The following is a 19,983-nucleotide window of genomic DNA, read 5'->3' on the forward strand; positions in this document are numbered from 1 at the left end:
TGTTGTAAAGAACAAAGCTGAGTTTCTACATACCAAGCTTTATTACTTGGGTCTAGAATTCTCTTCACAATAAAGGTTTTGGGGGATGCCTTTAGAAAAACAACCCACAGCTATAATAATAACTATTGCTATCAGTCACATGGGCTCTTCTTCTGGAAAAATAATCATTCAACATTTCTGATGGAGGACTATTAAAGTCCTGGGGCAGTGATTTTTTTAAAAAATGCATTATGATAATAACCAGTTTTGGAGAGAATGAAGTGAAACAGACATCCTTAACCTCTACTAGTGAAAATGTAAATCAGGAAAATCTATACAGAAACTGTACAGGGTGTGCCAGGAGCTTGGAAATAATTCATACTTTTTGATCTACTACTGGAAATCTATTCCTAAGAATGGACTCTAAGAAAAAAGTCAGAGATGTATTATTTGTGTAGAAACTTTTATATAATATATAGTATCATACATATTATATATACATAATAATATCATACAACTTTGCCAATATGGTACTGAAAATTTGGAAGCAACCTAAGTAAATATCCAATGAAAGGGACCAGCTAAAAAGTCTTGGCATCTCATTAAAGCAGAATGTTAAGAATCTATGAAAACCTGCAAACAAACAATATATTAAATATCAGAGAATGTTCATCATGCATTTTAAGTCAAAAATGGAAAGTTACAAAGCACTTTTAAGCAAATACTTGTGCTTAAGTATAAATTGCAAATATGAAAACGTACTGGAGGGAGATATGGTGAGATGCTCACAGGATACAGTTTTTCTTTCACATGTGTTCAGTCTCTACATTATTTTACAATAAGCATGCGTTACTTTTATGATACTAAAAACATACCCCAAATGTTTTGTTTTTAATATGTATGGAGTGCTAACAAAAATTTTCTGAAATAATAAACTATCAGCCTTTCTTCTATTTTGAGTTAAGGGCACATATTTCTGAAAAGGTGTCTGGATCCATACCAATTTTTTTTTAAAGCACCTATTTTTTTTTTTTTTTTAATTCTCTTTAAGAGAGATTTTCTGACCTTAGCCAGAGGTCACCATCTCTCCAGTATCCAGGCTGCTGCTAGCTGGAATGCTGACAATCACCAGGTACATGATCCCAAAACTTCTGGAGAGGGCCTGGTGTGCTCAGCGAAACATTCACACTCTTCCTTAATGATCAGGAAATGAACAAACCACAGGTATTATGGGTCCAGAGTCCCCGGAAAGCCAAAAACCACAAGTGCTATGAGGGACACAGCAACACTGGCTCTTTTGTGGAATTCAGGACCAGATCTGGGGTCACTGTGGACCAGAACATACCTTCCCCAACCCGGGCCGAGATATTTGAGAGGAGTCCTAGGAGTCTGGTTCTTCTCTGGGAGGCGAGAGTATTCTATGCATCCCCCACATAAGAGCACTGGCTTGTCTGCTTCCCAGGAGACCCAAGGACTTGGCATGAGCACAGGAGGGTCAACCTCCCCATGTCTGCTTTCAACAGCCCCTCCTTAACCCACCCAGAGCTGAAATCGAGCTGCTACTTGATCAGCCTACGAGGTGGGCAAAGCCAAGAGCCGGAGGCCTGAGCAGGTCACGCAACTGCTCCGTGGTGTTTGGCCCATTCATTCGGTGGCCCTCTCTGGAGCTCGAAGCTGTCAGCTGGTGGGAAGCTGCTTGCTTCGACAACCAGTTCTCAGAACCAGGAGGGAAGCTGGGACACCCTGGGTTAGCAATGGAAGCGTGTGGCACACATCCAGCGGAGGCCCTCTGAGCACGCAGAGTGTTGTGAGCCCAGGCAGACCTACCTCATAGGAAGTTCTGATGAGTCTGAAAATGTCAACCTCAGGATAGGGCTCCACGTCATCACTGAGCAGGGAGTGGAGGTGAGGGATGGGGGGCAGCGTGCTGTCTTTATTGGTCACGCTGTCCAAATACCTGAAGAAGAAAGGAATCCAGAGTCACTGGGAGGCAAATCCAGAATTCTCCCTTTACAGCTGTCCACCTATTTTCTGCAAACTCTGCGTATCAGAAGGCTAGAATTTCCTTAAGAGTGAATGAAAATCCCTTCACTTCTTTTTAAAATTTTATTATTATTTTTAAACTGAAGTATAGTTAATCGTCTTTACTTCCAAAGACAAAGAAGAATAATAAAAAAAAAATCCTCAATCACACAGAGAAGTGGGCCCTATGATAACCATCAGGGCATATAAGACTCACAGAACCAAGGAGAAAGGCAGATGGAAGGTACAGATAAGAAAGCCCAGGGGTAGTTTTCCAGGTGAGAAATACCTTCCCAAAACGGTCATAGCCTCCCCATCGTCCTTGCAGTTCAAAAGCTTGTCTACGTTTGCATCGAGCACAGCTAGGGCCAACTGGAATATCACTTTGATTCCTTCATAGAAGAAACAGTCAACAACCACCACTGCACTCTCAAAGGGCATCACGCTGAGAAAAAGGGTGAGGAACCAGGACAGGGAGATGGTGGAGATCACGCCCAGGTCCTGCATGCAGTCGTACAGCTGCGGGACGTAGTCCCGGGCTAGCTCCTCGAAGACACCCTGGTCCACCAGCGCACCTGCAGCGGGGCGGACGCAAAAGGTCATGCGTTAACCAACAGCACCTTCTCACAAGTGAACCCAAGACAATAGCTTGGCGAAAATAAGCCAGTTGACAACTGCTACTGAGACAGAACTCTAATCACTAGGTTACTAGAAGAAGGTATCAGCACAGCCAAGTCACCAGATGAGTTCTGACTGCATCTTCTCTTCCTGGGGCCTTCCTCCCCTGCTTCTTGATCATAAAAGAGCAATAACATCACACCTCTAAGAGCTGTGGAGAAGGTCAACTTACAAGATTTTCCTGACACACAATTATTTTGCTGGCAACATGATGTTTGGCTAGGCATGAAATATACATCTAAGTAGGTTCATTTATTGGCAAACTCTTAAAAAAAAAAATCACTCTTCTGGATGCTTGGTCCCCATTTAGGAATTGTTTCTTTAAATAACTGTTTGGTTCCCCCCCACCCCCAAAGTATAAGCATTCCAGCTGTACACATTCATGATCAACTCCCTGATGTTTCTAGAGAGTACTTCCAATGAATCAAGTTACTGTGCAAAAGTTTAGAAATGAAGACAGAACATAAGAGGAGAGCATAAAGTACACCTTTTGCTATACTAGCAATGAAAAGCTTGTCTTGCTAAAATGAATGTCTAACACTGGAGGGGATTATATGGAGAGACACCAATAATTTATTTAAATGCTCACCATCGCTGCTTGCTTTGCAATGAAACCAGTTCTGAAAAATACCTTAGAAACTGAGCTCTGAATGTATTTTTATATGCTATTCTGCCCACTCCTTTTTTGAATCCTTCTGCTTTCCACAGATTCCAAGCTCTTCATGAAAGCACTATTAAACCTTTGGGGACTGGGGATCTGTGTGCCTGGTGTAGCTCTCACATGCCACAGACACCCACATTGAGTGTTTTCTAAAACAGTGAGACGTATATTCTTTCCATGGGCCGAAGCTCCACGGTGCTCCTTTGTGTACAATCTATATTGATTCAAGCCCTCTCATTCCCATTTTGGGAAACTGGAGTTGTCTGACACTCTTTTGGCTAATACTGACTGAAAATGGGATTACAGATGATTTCCTGGTTCTAGAAACATTTTCCTGATGAGATAAGGGTTATAAATTAATTGCATCCTCACGTACCAACCACTCTGGTGTTGTAGTAATCAGGGAGCATGCGTTCACACAAAGCCACCAGCAGCCAGAAAGCTTCCTCCTCTTTGGCATAAAGCAGCAGCACCGATGTGACAATGTTCATGGCCTAAAGGGATGAAAGAAGATGTCATCAGATACATTTAAAATACATCAGACACATTTTAACATATGAGCAACTTTGTTAACCTGAGAAACGACTGAGTTAGTCCCAAAGGAGCCAGCAGACTTTTTCCACAAACGAACAGATGATAAATGTGTAAAGGCTTTACATACACACATTCTTCTGAGTTTTGTTTTGTTTACAACTTTTAAAAAATGTAAAAACCCTTAGAACTTCAGCCTGCTAAGTGTTTTGCTTTTGTTTGTTGTTTTGTGTGTGTGTGTGTGTGTGTGTGTGTGTTTTTGCCTGTTAACTGTTAAGGACTCCGTGAACACCAATATGCACCAAGGGCTGAGCTCCCCATGACCACAGATCTTCATTCAAAAACTATGTCCAAAGCCTATTTGACAAAGCTTTCAACCTATTAGTCTCAGTGTTTGTAATCCTTAATCCGGTGAGGTGAATATTTCCCTTTTAATCTTCTGTAATTGTTTCTATCACCGGGTACGCATGGCTTGGGGCGCTCTTCAGGGAACAATGAAACCTTTTAAAGTTGGAGTCCTCGCCCATTATTTTCATCTGGATAAGGATGGTAGTGATAAGTAACAGGGGTTTAATTCTAAAGTAACCTACTTTATTAAAAGATATTATCAGCTAACTCATAAGCACTCCAGGCTCAACTACTTTAATAGTCCTCTTAATTAAAAAGGAGAAGATCAAAAGATAAATATGAACTCTATTATATTAGAAGCCAGCTCCCTCCTGTATTTCTTTTGATCCTGGAGAAACCGGTAAGTAAGTGTTCATCAGATTCCTACAATATAAATGTCAAAAAAGGAATTTTGGTCTAATAGGCTCTTCCTTGTAAGCCTGACTCAATAGGTTCCCAAGTCTATTGAAATCTTTAAAGAAGATTTTATAGAAATCATTTAAATTTTTTATAGAAATAAAAAATTTTTATATAAATTTTTAAATATAAACTTCTTTATAGAAATCATTAAAATTCCACTTGAGAATTAACCTGCCTACTACATGATCATGGTCATGGCTGGTTTCTTTGTCATTCAGTCAAGGTAAGTTTCTTTTGAGGTTCTACTTGGTAACAGGCTCTGGACTAAGTATTGGGGAAAAGGAGGGGGCACAGTGGTGAAAAATCTCACAGGGCATAAATCCAGGGGTCAGAGAGATAAAAGAGATGTAAAAGTTGATTAATCAATTTGGAGGTATATTTTAAATTAACTGCTCTCAAAAAGATAAAATGTACAGGGAGACCTGTGATGTGTGTGTGTGTGTGTGCATGTGCACGCACGGTATACAGGTTTTGAGGAAGTAAGCCTGCTTTAGGTTTCAACTAGATGGTCAAAGAAGGTCTCTCTGGGTACATATGTAGCCTTTCAATCTAAAGACACTATCTTAGAGCTTTCCAAATTGTGCTATCCATACTAACATATACAAGCAATCATTGTGGTTGGTATATGGGCAACATTTTTTAATACTGAATTACACATTTATTTTAGTGGGCCTTAAAATATAGCCATAGCATATAAGAGCTACATTCTCAAGGAAATTAATTGCTTAGGAGTTGCAAAGGGTAGGAGCACTGGGGAACCCAGAATGCAGAATTAAAGGCTTGGTGCCCAGATATGCTCGTGACCAGTTAGTGACCAGCCAGGCCACCAGACGGTGGTAGATCCAGAAAGGGCACTCTTATCCCTTGGCTCCTCTGCTCAGTGCAGTATTTCTCTGCTCTGGGAGAGCATGCTTCCCTGAGGACATCTGACAAGGTCTAAAAACATTTAGTTGTCACAAGTGAGGAGCACTGGCATTTCCTGAGAAGATGCTATTAAACATGTTATTAAGCAGGAATGTTACTGCTTAATAACATTCCCCAAAGCACAGGACAGCCCCACACAAAGAATTATTCAGTCCACAATGCCAACAGTACCAAGGTCGAGAGACCCTGGTACAGTAATTGTTCTCTTAACCATAAAGCCTTTCTTCTTTTTAAAGAAATATTTATTTATTTGGCTGCACCGGGTCTTAGCGACAGCATACAGGATCTAGTTCCCTAATCAGGGATCGAACCCGGGCCCCCTGGGAGTGTGGAATGTTAGCCGCTGGACCCACCAGGGAAGTCCCCCATAAAGCCTTTCTTATTACTTACCGGCTGGCAGAACACATTTTTTTTTTTTTTTAAAGTCTTACCCATCTGGGACATTCACCTGGCAATACCCTATGTTAGGATTTCGAAAAGCATAAGCTGTCAAGACTCTCCTCAGAGCCGCGATGCCCATTTCGTTCTGGAAAGCTGGGTGTTCTGGAAGGGAGCGGTGCAGGTCCCTCTCAATCTCCTCCGTGGCGAGGTTGTACTTCCCCATGGACTTCTCCACGAGGTCCTCATAGTAGCCGGGGTGAGTGGCCTTCTCGTTGATGGCACCTGGGAAACACGGAACGGACCCAGCATCAGAAGCGGGAGCCCCGGCCTTGGCTGCCTGACCCGGCGCCTTCACGTTCCTCCTGTGAGGACCTGCGTGTCGCAGCCACAGCCGGCGGTAACTGCACTCCCGGCCCCCGCCCTCTTCCCGCTCCACTGGAAGCCGGAGGCTTAAAAACTCCCCTGTTCGCTATGATCCCCTGGAGAAGCGAATGGCTACCCACTCCAGTATTCTTGCCTGGAGAGTCCCATGGATGGAGGAGCCTGCTGAGCTACAGTCCATGGGATAGCGGAGAGTCGAACATGACTGAGTGATTATCTCTCTCTCTCTCTCTCACACACACACTCTATGATATCACTTATATGTGAAGCCCAAACAAGAGTACAAATGACCCTAGATACAGAACAGAAACAGGCTCACAGACACGGACAACAAACTCATGGTTGCCAAAGTGGGGAAGAGGATGGGAGAGGGACAAATTACAGAATGGGATTAACAGATACAAACTGCTAGTCATACAACAGGTTAAACAGCAAGGATTTACTGTATAGCACAGGGCATTATAGTCAATGTCTTGTAATAACCCATAAGGCAAAATAATCAGAAAAAAAGACAACTGGATGGTTATGCTGTATGCCTGAAACTAACAGTACTGTTAAACTATGCTTCAATAAAAAAAATAATGCATTTTTTAAAAACCTCCCTACAAACCTCCCTACACACACACAAACAAAAAACCCTCCCTAAAGGTAGAGGCTTCCAACCTAGAAACTGTGTTCCAAGGAACTTCCACAGACAACCCAAAGGGGCTGCTCAACAAGAACAGAGAAGTGGGCAGAGAGAGTCAAGCTGAAGCTGAAGCCGTCTCAGTTCTCCAACCAAGCAGCCTTGCTTGCATTTTATCAGGGTTTTCCTTATGATTTCACGTGAAAAAGGAGGCGTTGTCTCTCAAAACAAGTTTAAAAACTGAAATTATGAAGGGCTGACAAAGAGCCACACTGAAGAGTAGGAGGAAGGATGAAGAGGGATTTTCAGAACTGCAGGGGGCAGGGAGCATGTTCCTGGCAGTGAGGGGCCACTGCTGTGGAGGGGAGCTCCTCAGTGCGGCGTGGGAGGATGCAGAGGTGGGCAAGAACCACTGCTGTGACATAGCTGCATGCTGTGACATAGCTGCATGCTATGATTCTTAAAAACAGACAAACCCTGGGTGCAAGCACTTAACTATAAATCTAGTTAAATGCAATTTATGCAAGTATAAGGTTTATGTACACATATACATATATACAAATATGTACATATAAAAAAACACACATACATGCACATATTATATAATTAAATAGGTACTTATAGGTTAAATATGTGTATATATACACATGGGCTTCCCAGATGGCATAGTGTTTTAAGAATCCACCTGCCAATACAGGAGACTCGGCTTTGATCTCTGGGTCCAGAAGATCCCCTGGAGTAGGAAGTGGCAACCCACTCCAGTATTCCTGCCTGGAGAATCCCGTGGACAGAGGAGCCTGGTGGGCTACAGTCCATGAGGTTGCAAAGAGTCAGACACGACTGAAGCGACTCAGCACACATGCATATGTACAGACACACACATATGTAATGAGAAGGTAAATTGATTTGTACTTCACTGATTAGAGATTAGACCCCTGGGCTGAGGTGGGGGTTACATACTTGAAATAGCCCTGAGGCATGATGGAAGGCTGAGAGCAGCCCCGGGGCTCCCCACACTCTGGAGGGGTGCTCCCACTCCAGCCCCGCCATACCTGACAGCAGCAGCCAGAGCTCCCCACGCATGCTCTCAGGGACACCCTTCAGCACCAGCTCCCGGGTCTTTTCTGTGCGGTACATGCAGATCCCTTGCCCGTACTCCGCAAAGTGAATCTTCCAGGCCTGCTCTTTCAAAAACTCTTTGGCCTGAAAGGGATGATGTAGCATCATTACACCCAAAGTACTTCGAGAATGGTAAGGACAAGTTTGACGGAAAGTCAGAACATTTTCCCTGGAGAATGGAGCTGGTAAGTTCTGGACAGAATTCATGAGAACAAAGAACTCAGATTTTCTGAAGACCTTCTGTGACCTGACTCATATATCAGAGACTGTGGATCTGCCATGAAACTTTCTGGCCCAGAGTCAGAATGCCATTTACCTGAGATGGGTCAGGAGAATGCAAATGTTACTTACGGCTTTATGTCTACCCCTCCAAGTGAAACAGAGTGGATGTTTGCTAAATGTGGCCTGAGACATTATGTACTTACTTGTTGGTTACTTAAACAACGGTTAAAAAACAAAAATGAAAAATGTCACCTGCATATAGAAATATATGACCTGTCTCCTTTCACAATGAAGCCACTCTGAAACCCGATGACATACAAATGTCATTGTATGTTATATTTATATGTCCTTTGTATTTTAAAAAAAAATCCTTCCCTTGCAGGAAACTGTCCAGTGACGTATTGATGAGTTTATTTTAAAAGATTTTTAAAAAACATTCCTGTTCTAATACAGAAAGTTCCGGGCAAAAGGAGGCGGCACTCACCAATTTCGGGTTGAACTCCTCGGGAGACCGCCGCCGATACATGGTCATCAGGGTCTGTGTGGCCGTGGGGACACTGTTGCCGTTGAGGTTGAACTGGCGCTCGCCATCGGCATCGGAGCTGGTGCTCCTCTGGGGACTGGAGGAAACGAGGCTGCTGGGCCGAGAATACACCTGCCAATGCAGAGAGCAACACGAGGCAGGGACGGTTTGAGCTGCAGAATCTACTTCTTCAACATCCTCTCCTCCGCCTTTCTGTGCTCAGTCGTGTCTGACTCTTGGAGACCCCATGGACTGTAGCCCGCCAGGCTCCTCTGTCCAAGGGATTCTCCAGGCAAGAACACTGGAGTGGGTTGTCATTTTCCCGACCCAGGGACCAAACCCCATGTCTCCTGTGTCTCCTGCATTGGCGGCAGGTTCTTTACCACCAAACCACCTGACTGTCCTCTGGACAGACACTAATAGCCTCATCATGGTTCCCAAGAGGTGTCTTGCTAGGTGATGTAGCAGGAGGAAGTCAGCAAGCCAGCATTTTGGTGAGAATTAGATGGGATCATGGGCCACAGAGCTTCGATGTTACCAATAGGTTTCCTCTGTATTTTATTTTTTGGCTGTGCCCCATAGCATGAAGTTTCCCAATTAGGGATCGAACCTGCATCCCCTTCATTGGAGGCACAGAGTCTTTACCACTGGATCACCAGGGAAATGCCTCCTCTGTATTTTAGATTCATTTTTACAACAAACTGGTTGGACATTTATCTCTCTGATTAGTATGCATGCAAAGCGTGGCGTGGTTGAGTCAACTGCTGATGGGACTGCCTCCCTCGCCTCCTATCTAGTTTCTGGTGCCTCAAAAGTGCCCACAGAAGCTTGGAGCAGGTAAACAGGAGCTCACCAGCTTTACAACGTATTTTTGCTGCAAGTCATTCTATCACTTGAGCTAATCATGTATCTTTCAGGGCCCAGTTTCTCTGGATGTGGATTCAGAGCCTAATTCAATAGGGATACAATTCGTATTGTATCATAATAAAATCATCCTAATAATGTTGTATTTCAGGTTTGAGACTTTTACTGAGTGACCTCTGTATAATTCCCAACAGAGTCACTTAGACCAGAGTCACCCGCTATGTAATCAGGACAAATCACTTCATAACACCTTCAATGGTGAAAGAAGAGGGTGAGACTAGATGTCCAATTCTATGATCCTAAATACAAACACCATGAGATTTAAATGAGATGTCTGCTCTGGACATCAGAGTAGTTGGTTCATCTCAGCACAGCTGCAAAGCTTCAAGATCAAACAAAACAGACCAGGAAGTGAACACTCCCCAGGGAAGAGAAATAGGATGAACCAATCCCCCAGGTGCCTTCCACTGACCTCATCATCCGAACTGTTGTAACTTCCTGCGAATTCCTTGTCTGAGTATATTTTGGAGGTCGTCTGCTGCAGGAAGTCAGAGATCCTCTGCACCAGAAAGTCTCTATCCTTCAAGTTGGCAAAGAGAAAGGTCATCCTGTTCCTGGTGCTGATGGACAGGGGACTGGGGAGCACACTGGAGCTGTCTGCCTTCTCTACAATCGTCACCTGAAAAGAAAACAGGCCACCAAGAGCATTACTTCCCAGGGATCACCCGGCAGCAACCTCTGAGCACTGAAGATGCTGAGCACTGAAGAAAGAAGACCATGCTTTTCAACCTCGGCAGGAACCTCCGTATTTTATTGAGGCAAGTTGAGATTCTTGAATGGTGTCCCAGTAAAAGAAAACAGCTCAGAACAAATGAAACTGGAACCGGAATTATCTTGCTGGTAGTTATAAATCGAGAGTGAGTCCCCATCCCAGCCCCAGGAGACATCTGGCAACATCTAGAGGCACTTCTGGTAGTCCCAAGTGGAGGGTACCAAGGGCATCTCACAGGTGGAAGTCAAGGATGATGCTAAACATTCTGCAGTACACAGGACCCAAGTCAGCCCACCCCCCAGTACAGTAAGGCCCAAGATGTAAACAGCGCCAAGGTTGGGAAACCTTGTTGTGAAGGAATTCCTTGACTTTCATTAAAATTTCATGGAACTTTAAGAGGGAAGACTCTTAGCTGGTGCTTCATCTGTAAGAGAGAGAAACAACCCATGATACTGGGTCCTTTTATTAGCTTAATGTGGATATGGCTTTTAAAACACCACCAATCCTTCAAACGTCTGGTTTAGACCCCAGGGCTTTGCATTCCTCACCTCTTACCACTTCAAAGTTTTAAAGGCTCGATTCTGAGCAGACATGATGTAAACAGCTTAACTGCAACCCTATCTGCACGGGTTGACCCTGTGTGTGTGTGTGTGTGTGTGTGTGTGTGCGCGTGCATTTGTGCATACTAGTATGTGTAGCAAAGTAAGTACCACATCAGGAGAAACGTAGAAACGGGGCATGTGCTTCAGCTTTGAAATGATGGCATATATTTGCTGGTTTATAAAAGGATTTTCATCAACTGGAAACTAAGATAAATGGATTACAATTCTTTAGCACATTAGGAAGAAAAATCTCAAGGCCAGCTCTAGATAAATGGTTTATTTGCAGCGGCGCTGACTGTGTACTTAAGAGTTTAGTTTCTTTCCCGTCTTCTTTTCCACATGTAAGCAGTCTAGACAGGTTCAACTTCAACCTCTTCATCAGCATTTTCAGGTGAAAGACATTTCCTCTGAGCAGAACTTTAAAAACCTCTCTCCCTTTCAAGGCTAAGTAACCTACTGGAATTGCCTAAAAAGTTGCATGGTCACAGGTACAAAACAGGTATTACTGGGGTCCATAAAGGGGAAAACTGCAGGACCTGAGTTCTGTTCTCAGCTTTTATAAACATGTACAAGTTAGATATACATTCATACATTTTTAAAGGAATATTCTGAGATACCTAGAGTTGTACCTAAGAGTTTTTCCCTCCAATGCTAAAGAAGCTAGAGAAATTGGCAGGGAGAGGTGGAAACCAACTTCTTTATCATGAAAAGGATTTTCCCATGATACTTCAGACATAGATTAAACAATGCTTATTTTAAAAGACTGAAAAAAAAATCCTTTTCTCCCAATAGATTGTTTATGATTCTTTTAGTCACCAGGCATCTGCAATTAATTGCAGATGCCAAGAGGATGAAAGGTTCAAGTTCTGCACCTAAAACATAGATTCTATGTGCTCGTGAGGAAATCAAGCAAGAAGTCCAGTATCTACCAGGATCATGAAGCAACAGCGAGAAAGCGCCTACAGAAACCCTAGGAAGCGTCCCACAGGTTAGCATGTATTTTTCACTGACAAATGAGTTCTAGTAGAATTCTACCCCTGAAACTCTGCGCCTCCAGGAAAGGGTAATAGCTCCACCGGAATGTTCTACACAATAATGAGACACATTTTCATCACCAACTACGATTGTAAGATAGCTTGAATTTAATCAAATCTTAGTATTTCATATGGAACATTTAACAAGGTAATTTATAATTGAAAAAAAAAAGAAGAGAGACTGCATCTAGAAATCCTAATGAGGACTCTCATCATTTTATCCTCTTGCAACATGATTCTGTGCAAACATTTAACATGTGTCTATTTACTCTACCTTAAGTCTGCATGCAGAATGTATATTAACAATCTCCAGTCAATATTTCCACTTATTTATAAAAAATTAAACACAATAGCAACCCTGAGTTTTCACAATTCTAAAAGGAGCTGTTCCAAGGAGAATGCAAGGTTCCTTGAGGCTCCTACTGATCGATCAGCTTAACTCAGTTCATGGAGAGATCACTCTCTGCTCAAACAGACCCGGATGGAGGGTGGGAGCCCTGCCCTAGGGCATTTTTGTCATTATATAACCTAGAGTAGGAATAAACGCAAGTGCTTTGCTTCTTCCATTAGTTGAGGTTTAGGATTTACCATTAATATATCTCAGTGATTCACTGGGGTAAAGAAAGGGCAATGCTGTCTCACTGGGGGTTTCTTTCAAGCTGCACCCTCCAACCACAACACACTTTACTTCTAAATGCCACCCATACTATCCTCCCCCTTCTGACTTATCCTGAAATATGCCTGAATTATCTTCCCCTACTACTTGTTAGGGAAAACTAGGAAGCACAAGATGGGCTGAGGGTATTAACCATCAATCTCCTAACTCCGCCAAGCTCTCACGGTCCTATTGTAGATCACACTGAAATGTACACAGAGCCCCTTAACTGAAACCAGAGGAGGGGAGCAGGAGAGCTGATGTGGGATGGCAGCCTCCAGCCGCTCTGTTCCTCAGTTACCTTTGGATAAACAAAGTGATGACGCACTCAGATTTATAAATGATACACTCAGTATATTCTTACTGTCAGGATGGGTTTCCCTAGTGGGTCCAGGTCACTCTGCTCTATTTTGTTCAGGTAGTACTTGATGAAGGACATTTTGAATAGCAAACTTTAATAGCATACTATGAATGGTGATAGATGTTAACTGGACTTATCATAGTGATCATTATATAATATATACAAATATCAAATCACTACTATGTTAACCTGAAACTAGTAGAGGATGTCAACTACCACACACACACACATACAGAGTTTAGTAACTCCCTAAGATAAAGAGGGTAAATTTGTTGGAAAAAGTCATGAGATGCATTTCAGAGCCAGTTGTAAGTACCGATCAACCATCCATCTCAGAATTCACCTCCAATAATTCCTAGTCTCCAAATGTGTTATAATACCAATGAGCTCACCCTGTAAGAAAGAAAACTAGATTTTTCCATTGCCTAACACTTTGCATTCATTTTAATCCACCAATTAAACTTCTAGGAATTTATAATTTAAGGAAAATTATACATATGTTTGGGAGGAAACAAACAAACAAAAATAATGCAAAGGTCCAACCAAAGGTAATCTAAATAAGAAGAAGAAATAAATTATACATATCCAGTAATGGAATAATATGCAGTCATTAAAAGTTATACAAGAATATTTTATGATATGAAAATAAGTTTAGTGCACACTTACTGTTAAGAGAAATAGGCAAAAAATAAAATTCATTATTTCTTAAACCTAAATAATATAAATGACATATACACAGCAATGCATAGAAAGCCTGAACAACTACATAGCAGGATGTTCACAGTGGTCATTTTTGAATAGTGGGACTGGGGGGAGTTTTTGTTTTCTTCCTATTTGTCTGTATTTTAATAATTTTCTGTGATAATGATGCAAACAAGAAAAAAATAAAGCAAGAAAATTTGCTTACATAAATGATTTAAAAAAAAAAAAAGAAAGTAAGGCAAAGAGAAACTTGAATCCTTTACCACAGGAAATCTTAACAAAGACTCAACCTTGATTAAATAGCCAAAGCTTCTAAGCATCTTCATTTCTAGGAAAGGACCAAAGTAGGTTGAAAGCAGCCAGGTTAGAAACTGCGGATCTGCCAGCCCTGGACATCGTAACCTGGAATTTCTTCTCAACCCCCAACAGCAAGGCTTCTCCACAAGTACCAGAACAACCTATCACTGTGAAGACACAAGAGAACCCACCTCCAACCCAGGTACAATAATAATGTTCCTCAGTCTTCATTGTCCATGGGCATCAGCCTGGAACTTTATTAAAGTACAGACTCCAAAATTTGCAGAGATACAGATCTGGCCATGGTGGCCAGTGGTCCCGCTGGTTCTAATAGAGGGAACCAACAAACTAGACAGATCTTGACTTTCTGATTCACAACCTAGACCACTCTCTAAAGATCAAGATGCTCAGGCTGTGGGCCAGGAGCAGTAACTACACTTTCTAGTTTCTCTATTTGATGTTTTCACATCTCCGGGCCTTGTTGACCCAGAGTTAAGCGACTCCTGGAGAGGGTAAAGTACCCACCTGTGAGAAGGCCTTTCACAAGCAAACCAATCTGTCCAAACCCCAAGGACCTCCTTCACCTGCTCTCACACTCAGGGCCCCTATTCATCTTGCCCTCGTCACCCCAGGGCCAGGAACCTGACAATTAGGGACAGGGCCTCTGCCCTAGAGCCTGCTGGAATTTTTCAACTTGCCAATCCCAAGCTTGCTTATCCTGTCTCACCTGTTTCTTCCCATGGAAATCACAATCAAGACTCCAGTCCACATCCTTCCCTGCTCCTCTGTCTGCTGACCCACCGGGTGCTTTCCCCCTGTGGGCCCTCTAGCATGGCGTGCGCCCCCTGATGGGATCCATGAGTATAACAAGCATCTTTTCAATGAGTCATCTCCTGCTCTGTTGATCTCACCTTACCTGAACAAGAATAAACACCAGTCTGCTTCTGGAAGAAGAAACCTCGCAGGTCCCATGGTCATTCAGGGCAATGCCAACACAAAAAAGAGGGGCAGATGCCACCAAAGAATTAGGAACGCTCACCCATGGTTAAAAGCCAACTCAGTGACGGTAAGATACCCAGAAAAAGATTACCAACAAAACTTAAAACACCCATTGCCACCTGCCACGTACCTCTCGCAGTGGGATAATGAGGCTACACAGGTTCTCCTCCTTGCTGGTGAAGCAGATATAGTTCGTAGACACAAACATCTGCCCCAAAATGTGCATTTTGTTGAACGGAGTCCAGAGGGTGCAGTCTGTGTGGCCATCTAATTTTTCATCTTTGGGGAGCCGGAAGAGTGCACGGTACCTCTCACTCTTGGCCCTGGCGTCCAGATCGCTGGAAAACAATAGTAATAACTCTCTCCACAAAAGAAAAGTTTGAGTACCTCTCAATGATGCGGCAACAGAGATTTCCCGGCCCATCTTTCCCTTCCACCTTGTCAGAATTATTTCTACCTTCTTGGCTTTCTGCGGGAGTTAACTCCAATGATGACCCAAAAGCATAATGAAATCATTTTAATATATTTAGGTTCCCTGTGTGGTCATCTTACAATCAGTATCTGTAAATGTCAAAGGATCTTAGGAAAACAAGGGCTAGACAGGAAATAATTCTTTCCAAAAGAATACAGTAATTTCTGAAGAGATGATGACATTTAGACTCATCCGCAGCCACTCTCGGGGCCTTATCTTTTAAGAATGACCTAATGAGGATGCACATAAGCCACATGACTCTGCAGGCGGTCAGTGGTCACCTTGAATAAACAATACAACTGCCTGAAACACAGGAACAGCCCACCTCCTGGACAACCAGGATGTCTAAGCCCAGCTGGGTCCTCCAGTGACCATGATCTTTTCTCTGATGAGTTCCTTCCTCCTGTTCATCGTTTAAACATCTTTGCTCAAGCTTTTAGGCCACTTCAGCCCCTGATGATCCAGTTTCTGGTTTCACAAGGCAAAGACAGGCCCTCCAATTTCCTCCCGTCTATCTCTAAAACTACCTGCAACCTCACCTTCTCCTTCTACTTTTACCTGTTTCAAAGGGGGTGCTATCAGCACACACAAGCATCCTTCTGCATGCTGTGAGATCCTTTTTTTTTTCCTTTGTCGCTTTGCTTCGTATGTGGGATCTTAATTCCCCGACCAGGGATTGAACCTGAGTCCCCTGCATTGGAAGCATAGAGTCCTAACCACTGGACCACCAGGGAAGTCCAAGATGCCACTTTTTAAATTTATTCATTTTCTTCTAGCTTTATCTCCATGCTCCCTTCTGTCTTTGTGCTACCCTCAACAACAAACTCTTCCCACCTGCCTACTTCATACTACCTTCTGTTCAAATGTTTTCATTCTAAAAAAAGAGCAACCCCCCTACTTTACCATTGAATTTCTCGACAAAGCAGGCTGTACTGACCTAATTCCCTTGCCTTGCTTTTCATGTGCTTTCAGCCCACCACAGTAACCCATCTTCTTGTCACTCTATCAATACATGTCTCAAATCACCAAAGGCGTTTTCATTGCAGTGACCTCTTGTCAGGTTTCAACAACCAGCTGTACACCAACGATGGCCAATTCCATTTATCCCGCCGAACTGATGTCTAGTTAGACGCCCTACAGGCAACTCAACTCAATGCGATCCAAACTGAATCCTCATAGCCCTTGGACACGCTCTCCCTTCCCTCATCCCCATCTCAGTTAGGGGTGATTCCATGCATACCATCACACATTACAACGTCAACTTTCCCCTTGCCTTCTCTCTAGCCTTCACTCTCACATCCAGACTTCCGGGCTTCTCTGCAGCATAGCCTCATCCCATGCCCAGACACCTTCCATAAATGTTGACGAGCTTACTTTCCTCTGTGCTTTTCCCTTGTGTTTCCCTTATCATATTGTCCCTCTGCCTGAAATAATATGTCTAAAGGAATATTCATCCTACTGACTCTGACTGAGCAATTTTGAGAGCCCTGCTCTGAGCAGCTCCATGGAGAGGTCCTTCTCTGCCCATCTCCCCGTGTGTGGACTCAAGGTGCTCTGCTCTCAGCATCAAAAGAGGTCCCAACCTATAGTGCTGGAGCTGGTCATGTCTACTGCACTTACTGAACCGTGAGTGCTTTAGGCAGACTTTCTCAGCTTTGGATCTATACCCAGAGAAGTGTTCTGAACCCTTGAAGCTGTTCAGCAAAGGTTAACTTTCATAAGTGAACAGATGGGTTCTTGTTTCTAAAGACCGTAAGACTTCAGATTTCTGTCACCTACCGTTTTAGGGCAGACACTTTCTTAGGAGATTTCTTTTTCAGTTTGGGCAGGGATCGATCTTGTTCAAAGCCCTCATTGTCTAAGAGCTGCCTCATGGCGATGTTGGCGAGCTGCTCCATTAACTTGAAGGTCTCATTGATGTTGAGGAATACAGAGAAGAAATGCTCGCTAGACCTTGTGCTCACTTTGATCACGTCAGGTAGAAGCAGCGTGGCGTTCTTCTCGAGCTGAGTGATGTCCACCCACCGGATGACCAGCTTGGCTGAGCACAGAGAACAAGGCTGGGTCAATATGTGGCTTCTTAAAATCCTTTCAAGATACTGGAATCTCACAACACCACCCTCTAATTTCACAGAACTCCTATGAGCTTATGTGCTTATATTTATTAATATTCTGCTTGATAGTTTCAAAAGACAAATCTAGACCACAAAAATTCTGAGTTATGATTATTACAGATTTAAGTCCCTGTCTCGGAGAAGGCAATGGCAACCCACTCCAGTATTCTTGCCTGGAAAATCCCGTGGACGGAGGAGCCTGGTAGGCTGCAGTCCATGGGGTCGCTAAGAGTCGGACACAACTGAGCGACTTCAATTTCACTTTTTACTTTCATGCATTGGAAAAGGAAATGGCAACCCACTCCAGTGTTCTTGCCTGGAGAATCCCAGGGATGGGGGAGCCTGGTGGGCTGCTGTCTCTGGGGTCGCACAGAGTCGGACACAACTGAAGTGACTTAGCAGCAGCAGCAGCAAATCCCTGTCTACTAAATGAATTATACCTTTGGTCAATTTTTATTATCTCACAATCAAGTAGTTTATAGCAACTGAGCCAAAAATGATTGAATTTGACTGTTAAGTCATCACAAATCACTTACAACTGCAGATTTACTACTGTTGATGTTTGGATATGGTTTACATTCAGGACAGGCAGAAATCTCAGTAGACTTTCAAAAACTGCCCTCGGAAATTCTAGAGGACTCACCTTCCCGTCCCATCAGAAAAGAATAAAAGCAAAGGTGATTAATGCTGAGGTACATCCAGCCCTGTCGGGGGACCTTCCCCTTCCAGTAGCTGCAAGAGTAATAGTTGACGAGTTTCTCTTCCTCAGGCATTCCAAACAGCCGATGGAACTTCACAATGGCCTCCTTGAACTTCTCCGTGTCATCATCTTCCTTCACATCGTTGATTTTGTTATACTCGGCAATGATGCCCTAAGAAGGGATAAAGCACAAACGCACAGCTTGTATCACTATGACTAGATCTGATCTGTTTCTTTTCCGTACATACTGGCAAGGGAAAAAATTTTCTTCTAAGGGACACTTAAAAAAATTGAATTATTTTCAAAGCCAACTCCCCAAACCGAAGCCACTTAACAAGCAGCATTTATGTACTAAAAGATTTTTGAAGAGCAACATGGATCAATGTAGAGCAAAGAAAGACCAAAACGCATGTCATTAACTGATGTTAGCCACAGACCCACCATCTCTCGGCCATGATAAAATATCAGGAACCTGGGTAAAAGAAACAAGCCACCATACGAACAGAAAAGAGGTGAATATTGGAGTGGAAATTATAGAAGACACACAATTTTTGGTCAGTTGCACAGGAAATAAGATCTTTGCAAGACAAGTAACTGGCTTAACCTACTACTTAATCATCTTAGCAGCTTGAGGGGCTGTTTGTTACCCAGTTCCTCCATAATTCAATGAAAAAGGGCTTCTACATGTGTCTCCTGAGGGAAAATGTTCCTTGAAATTCCACCTTTGACTTTGTAATCACCAAATCCCTCTTACTTCATCTCCATTTTCTCTGTTCACAAGGTATGGTGAGATAAACATGAGCTCTGGAGCATGAATGTCTGGGGTTTTGATACCAAAGGTGTCACTGCAGATCTATGTGAATTTGGGCAGCCTCATACCTAGAATTCCTGCCTTTGGGCTTCCAGTGAATTCTGGATGCTACAAATATATCTTCCCCAAACTTATTATAACTACAAAATTCTTATTATCAAAATTCTGTTTCCCTACAATACCATGTAAAATCCAATATTCTAGACCATGCACATTTTTGATCCAACCAACACTGTAACACTTGTTCTAACTGCACTGCATTTGACAAGATCCAGAGCACACTCAGGGCCTGGATATGTCATCTGTATGCTTTTCCACCTCCTTGCCTGTGGTCCTGTCATTCTGAGGGCATAAAATCTACTGTAAGATTGTTGTCTGTTTCACTAATTCTGTGTGTATTTAGTCATGTCGAACTCTGTGACTCCATGGACAATAGCCTGCCAGGCTCCTCTGTCCATAGAATTTTCCAGGCAAGAATACTGCAGTGGGTTGCCATTTCCTCCTCCAGGGGATCTTCCCTACCCACAGATCAAACCCTCGCCTTGAGTCTCCTGCATTGGCAGGCAGATTCTTTTCTTTTTTTTTTTAATATAGATTTATTTATTTTAATTGGAGGCTAATTACTTAACAATATTGTATTGGTTTTGCCATACATCAACATGAATCCGCCACAAATGTACATGTGTTCCCCATCCTGAACCCCACTCCTACCTCCCTCCCTGTACCATCCCTCTGGGTCATCCCAGT

General features: G+C 43.0%; 1 protein-coding gene and 1 non-coding gene across 12 annotated transcripts in view; both read right to left on the reverse strand.

Annotated features, from left to right (window-relative positions):
- TBC1D9 (TBC1 domain family member 9) overlaps nucleotides 1-19,983 on the reverse strand; it is a 123,569-nt gene that overhangs the window by 27,904 nt on the left and 75,682 nt on the right. For 8 of the 11 annotated variants that reach the window (XM_025268097.3, XM_025268099.3, XM_006079246.4 and 5 more), the window contains 10 exons: nucleotides 18,369-18,597; nucleotides 17,391-17,652; nucleotides 15,270-15,477; nucleotides 10,190-10,396; nucleotides 8,815-8,985; nucleotides 8,042-8,192; nucleotides 6,051-6,265; nucleotides 3,717-3,834; nucleotides 2,291-2,576; nucleotides 1,807-1,936 (listed from right to left, as the gene is read on the reverse strand). In XM_025268097.3, coding sequence (XP_025123882.2) covers nucleotides 1,807-1,936; nucleotides 2,291-2,576; nucleotides 3,717-3,834; nucleotides 6,051-6,265; nucleotides 8,042-8,192; nucleotides 8,815-8,985; nucleotides 10,190-10,396; nucleotides 15,270-15,477; nucleotides 17,391-17,652; nucleotides 18,369-18,597 — 1,977 coding nt within the window. Of the gene's footprint in view, nucleotides 1-425; nucleotides 613-741; nucleotides 803-1,044; nucleotides 1,174-1,806; nucleotides 1,937-2,290; nucleotides 2,577-3,716; nucleotides 3,835-6,050; nucleotides 6,266-8,041; nucleotides 8,193-8,814; nucleotides 8,986-10,189; nucleotides 10,397-15,269; nucleotides 15,478-17,390; nucleotides 17,653-18,368; nucleotides 18,598-19,983 lie in introns of those variants that run through there. The other 3 variants (XM_044930459.2, XM_044930461.2, XM_044930460.2) reach the window with 3 other exon arrangements.
- TRNAW-CCA lies at nucleotides 16,273-16,345 on the reverse strand. The gene has a single exon. It is a non-coding gene; the product is annotated as a tRNA-Trp (tRNA).

Source organism: Bubalus bubalis, chromosome 17, assembly GCF_019923935.1.
Source record: "Bubalus bubalis isolate 160015118507 breed Murrah chromosome 17, NDDB_SH_1, whole genome shotgun sequence".
Lineage (NCBI taxonomy): Eukaryota > Metazoa > Chordata > Mammalia > Artiodactyla > Bovidae > Bubalus > Bubalus bubalis.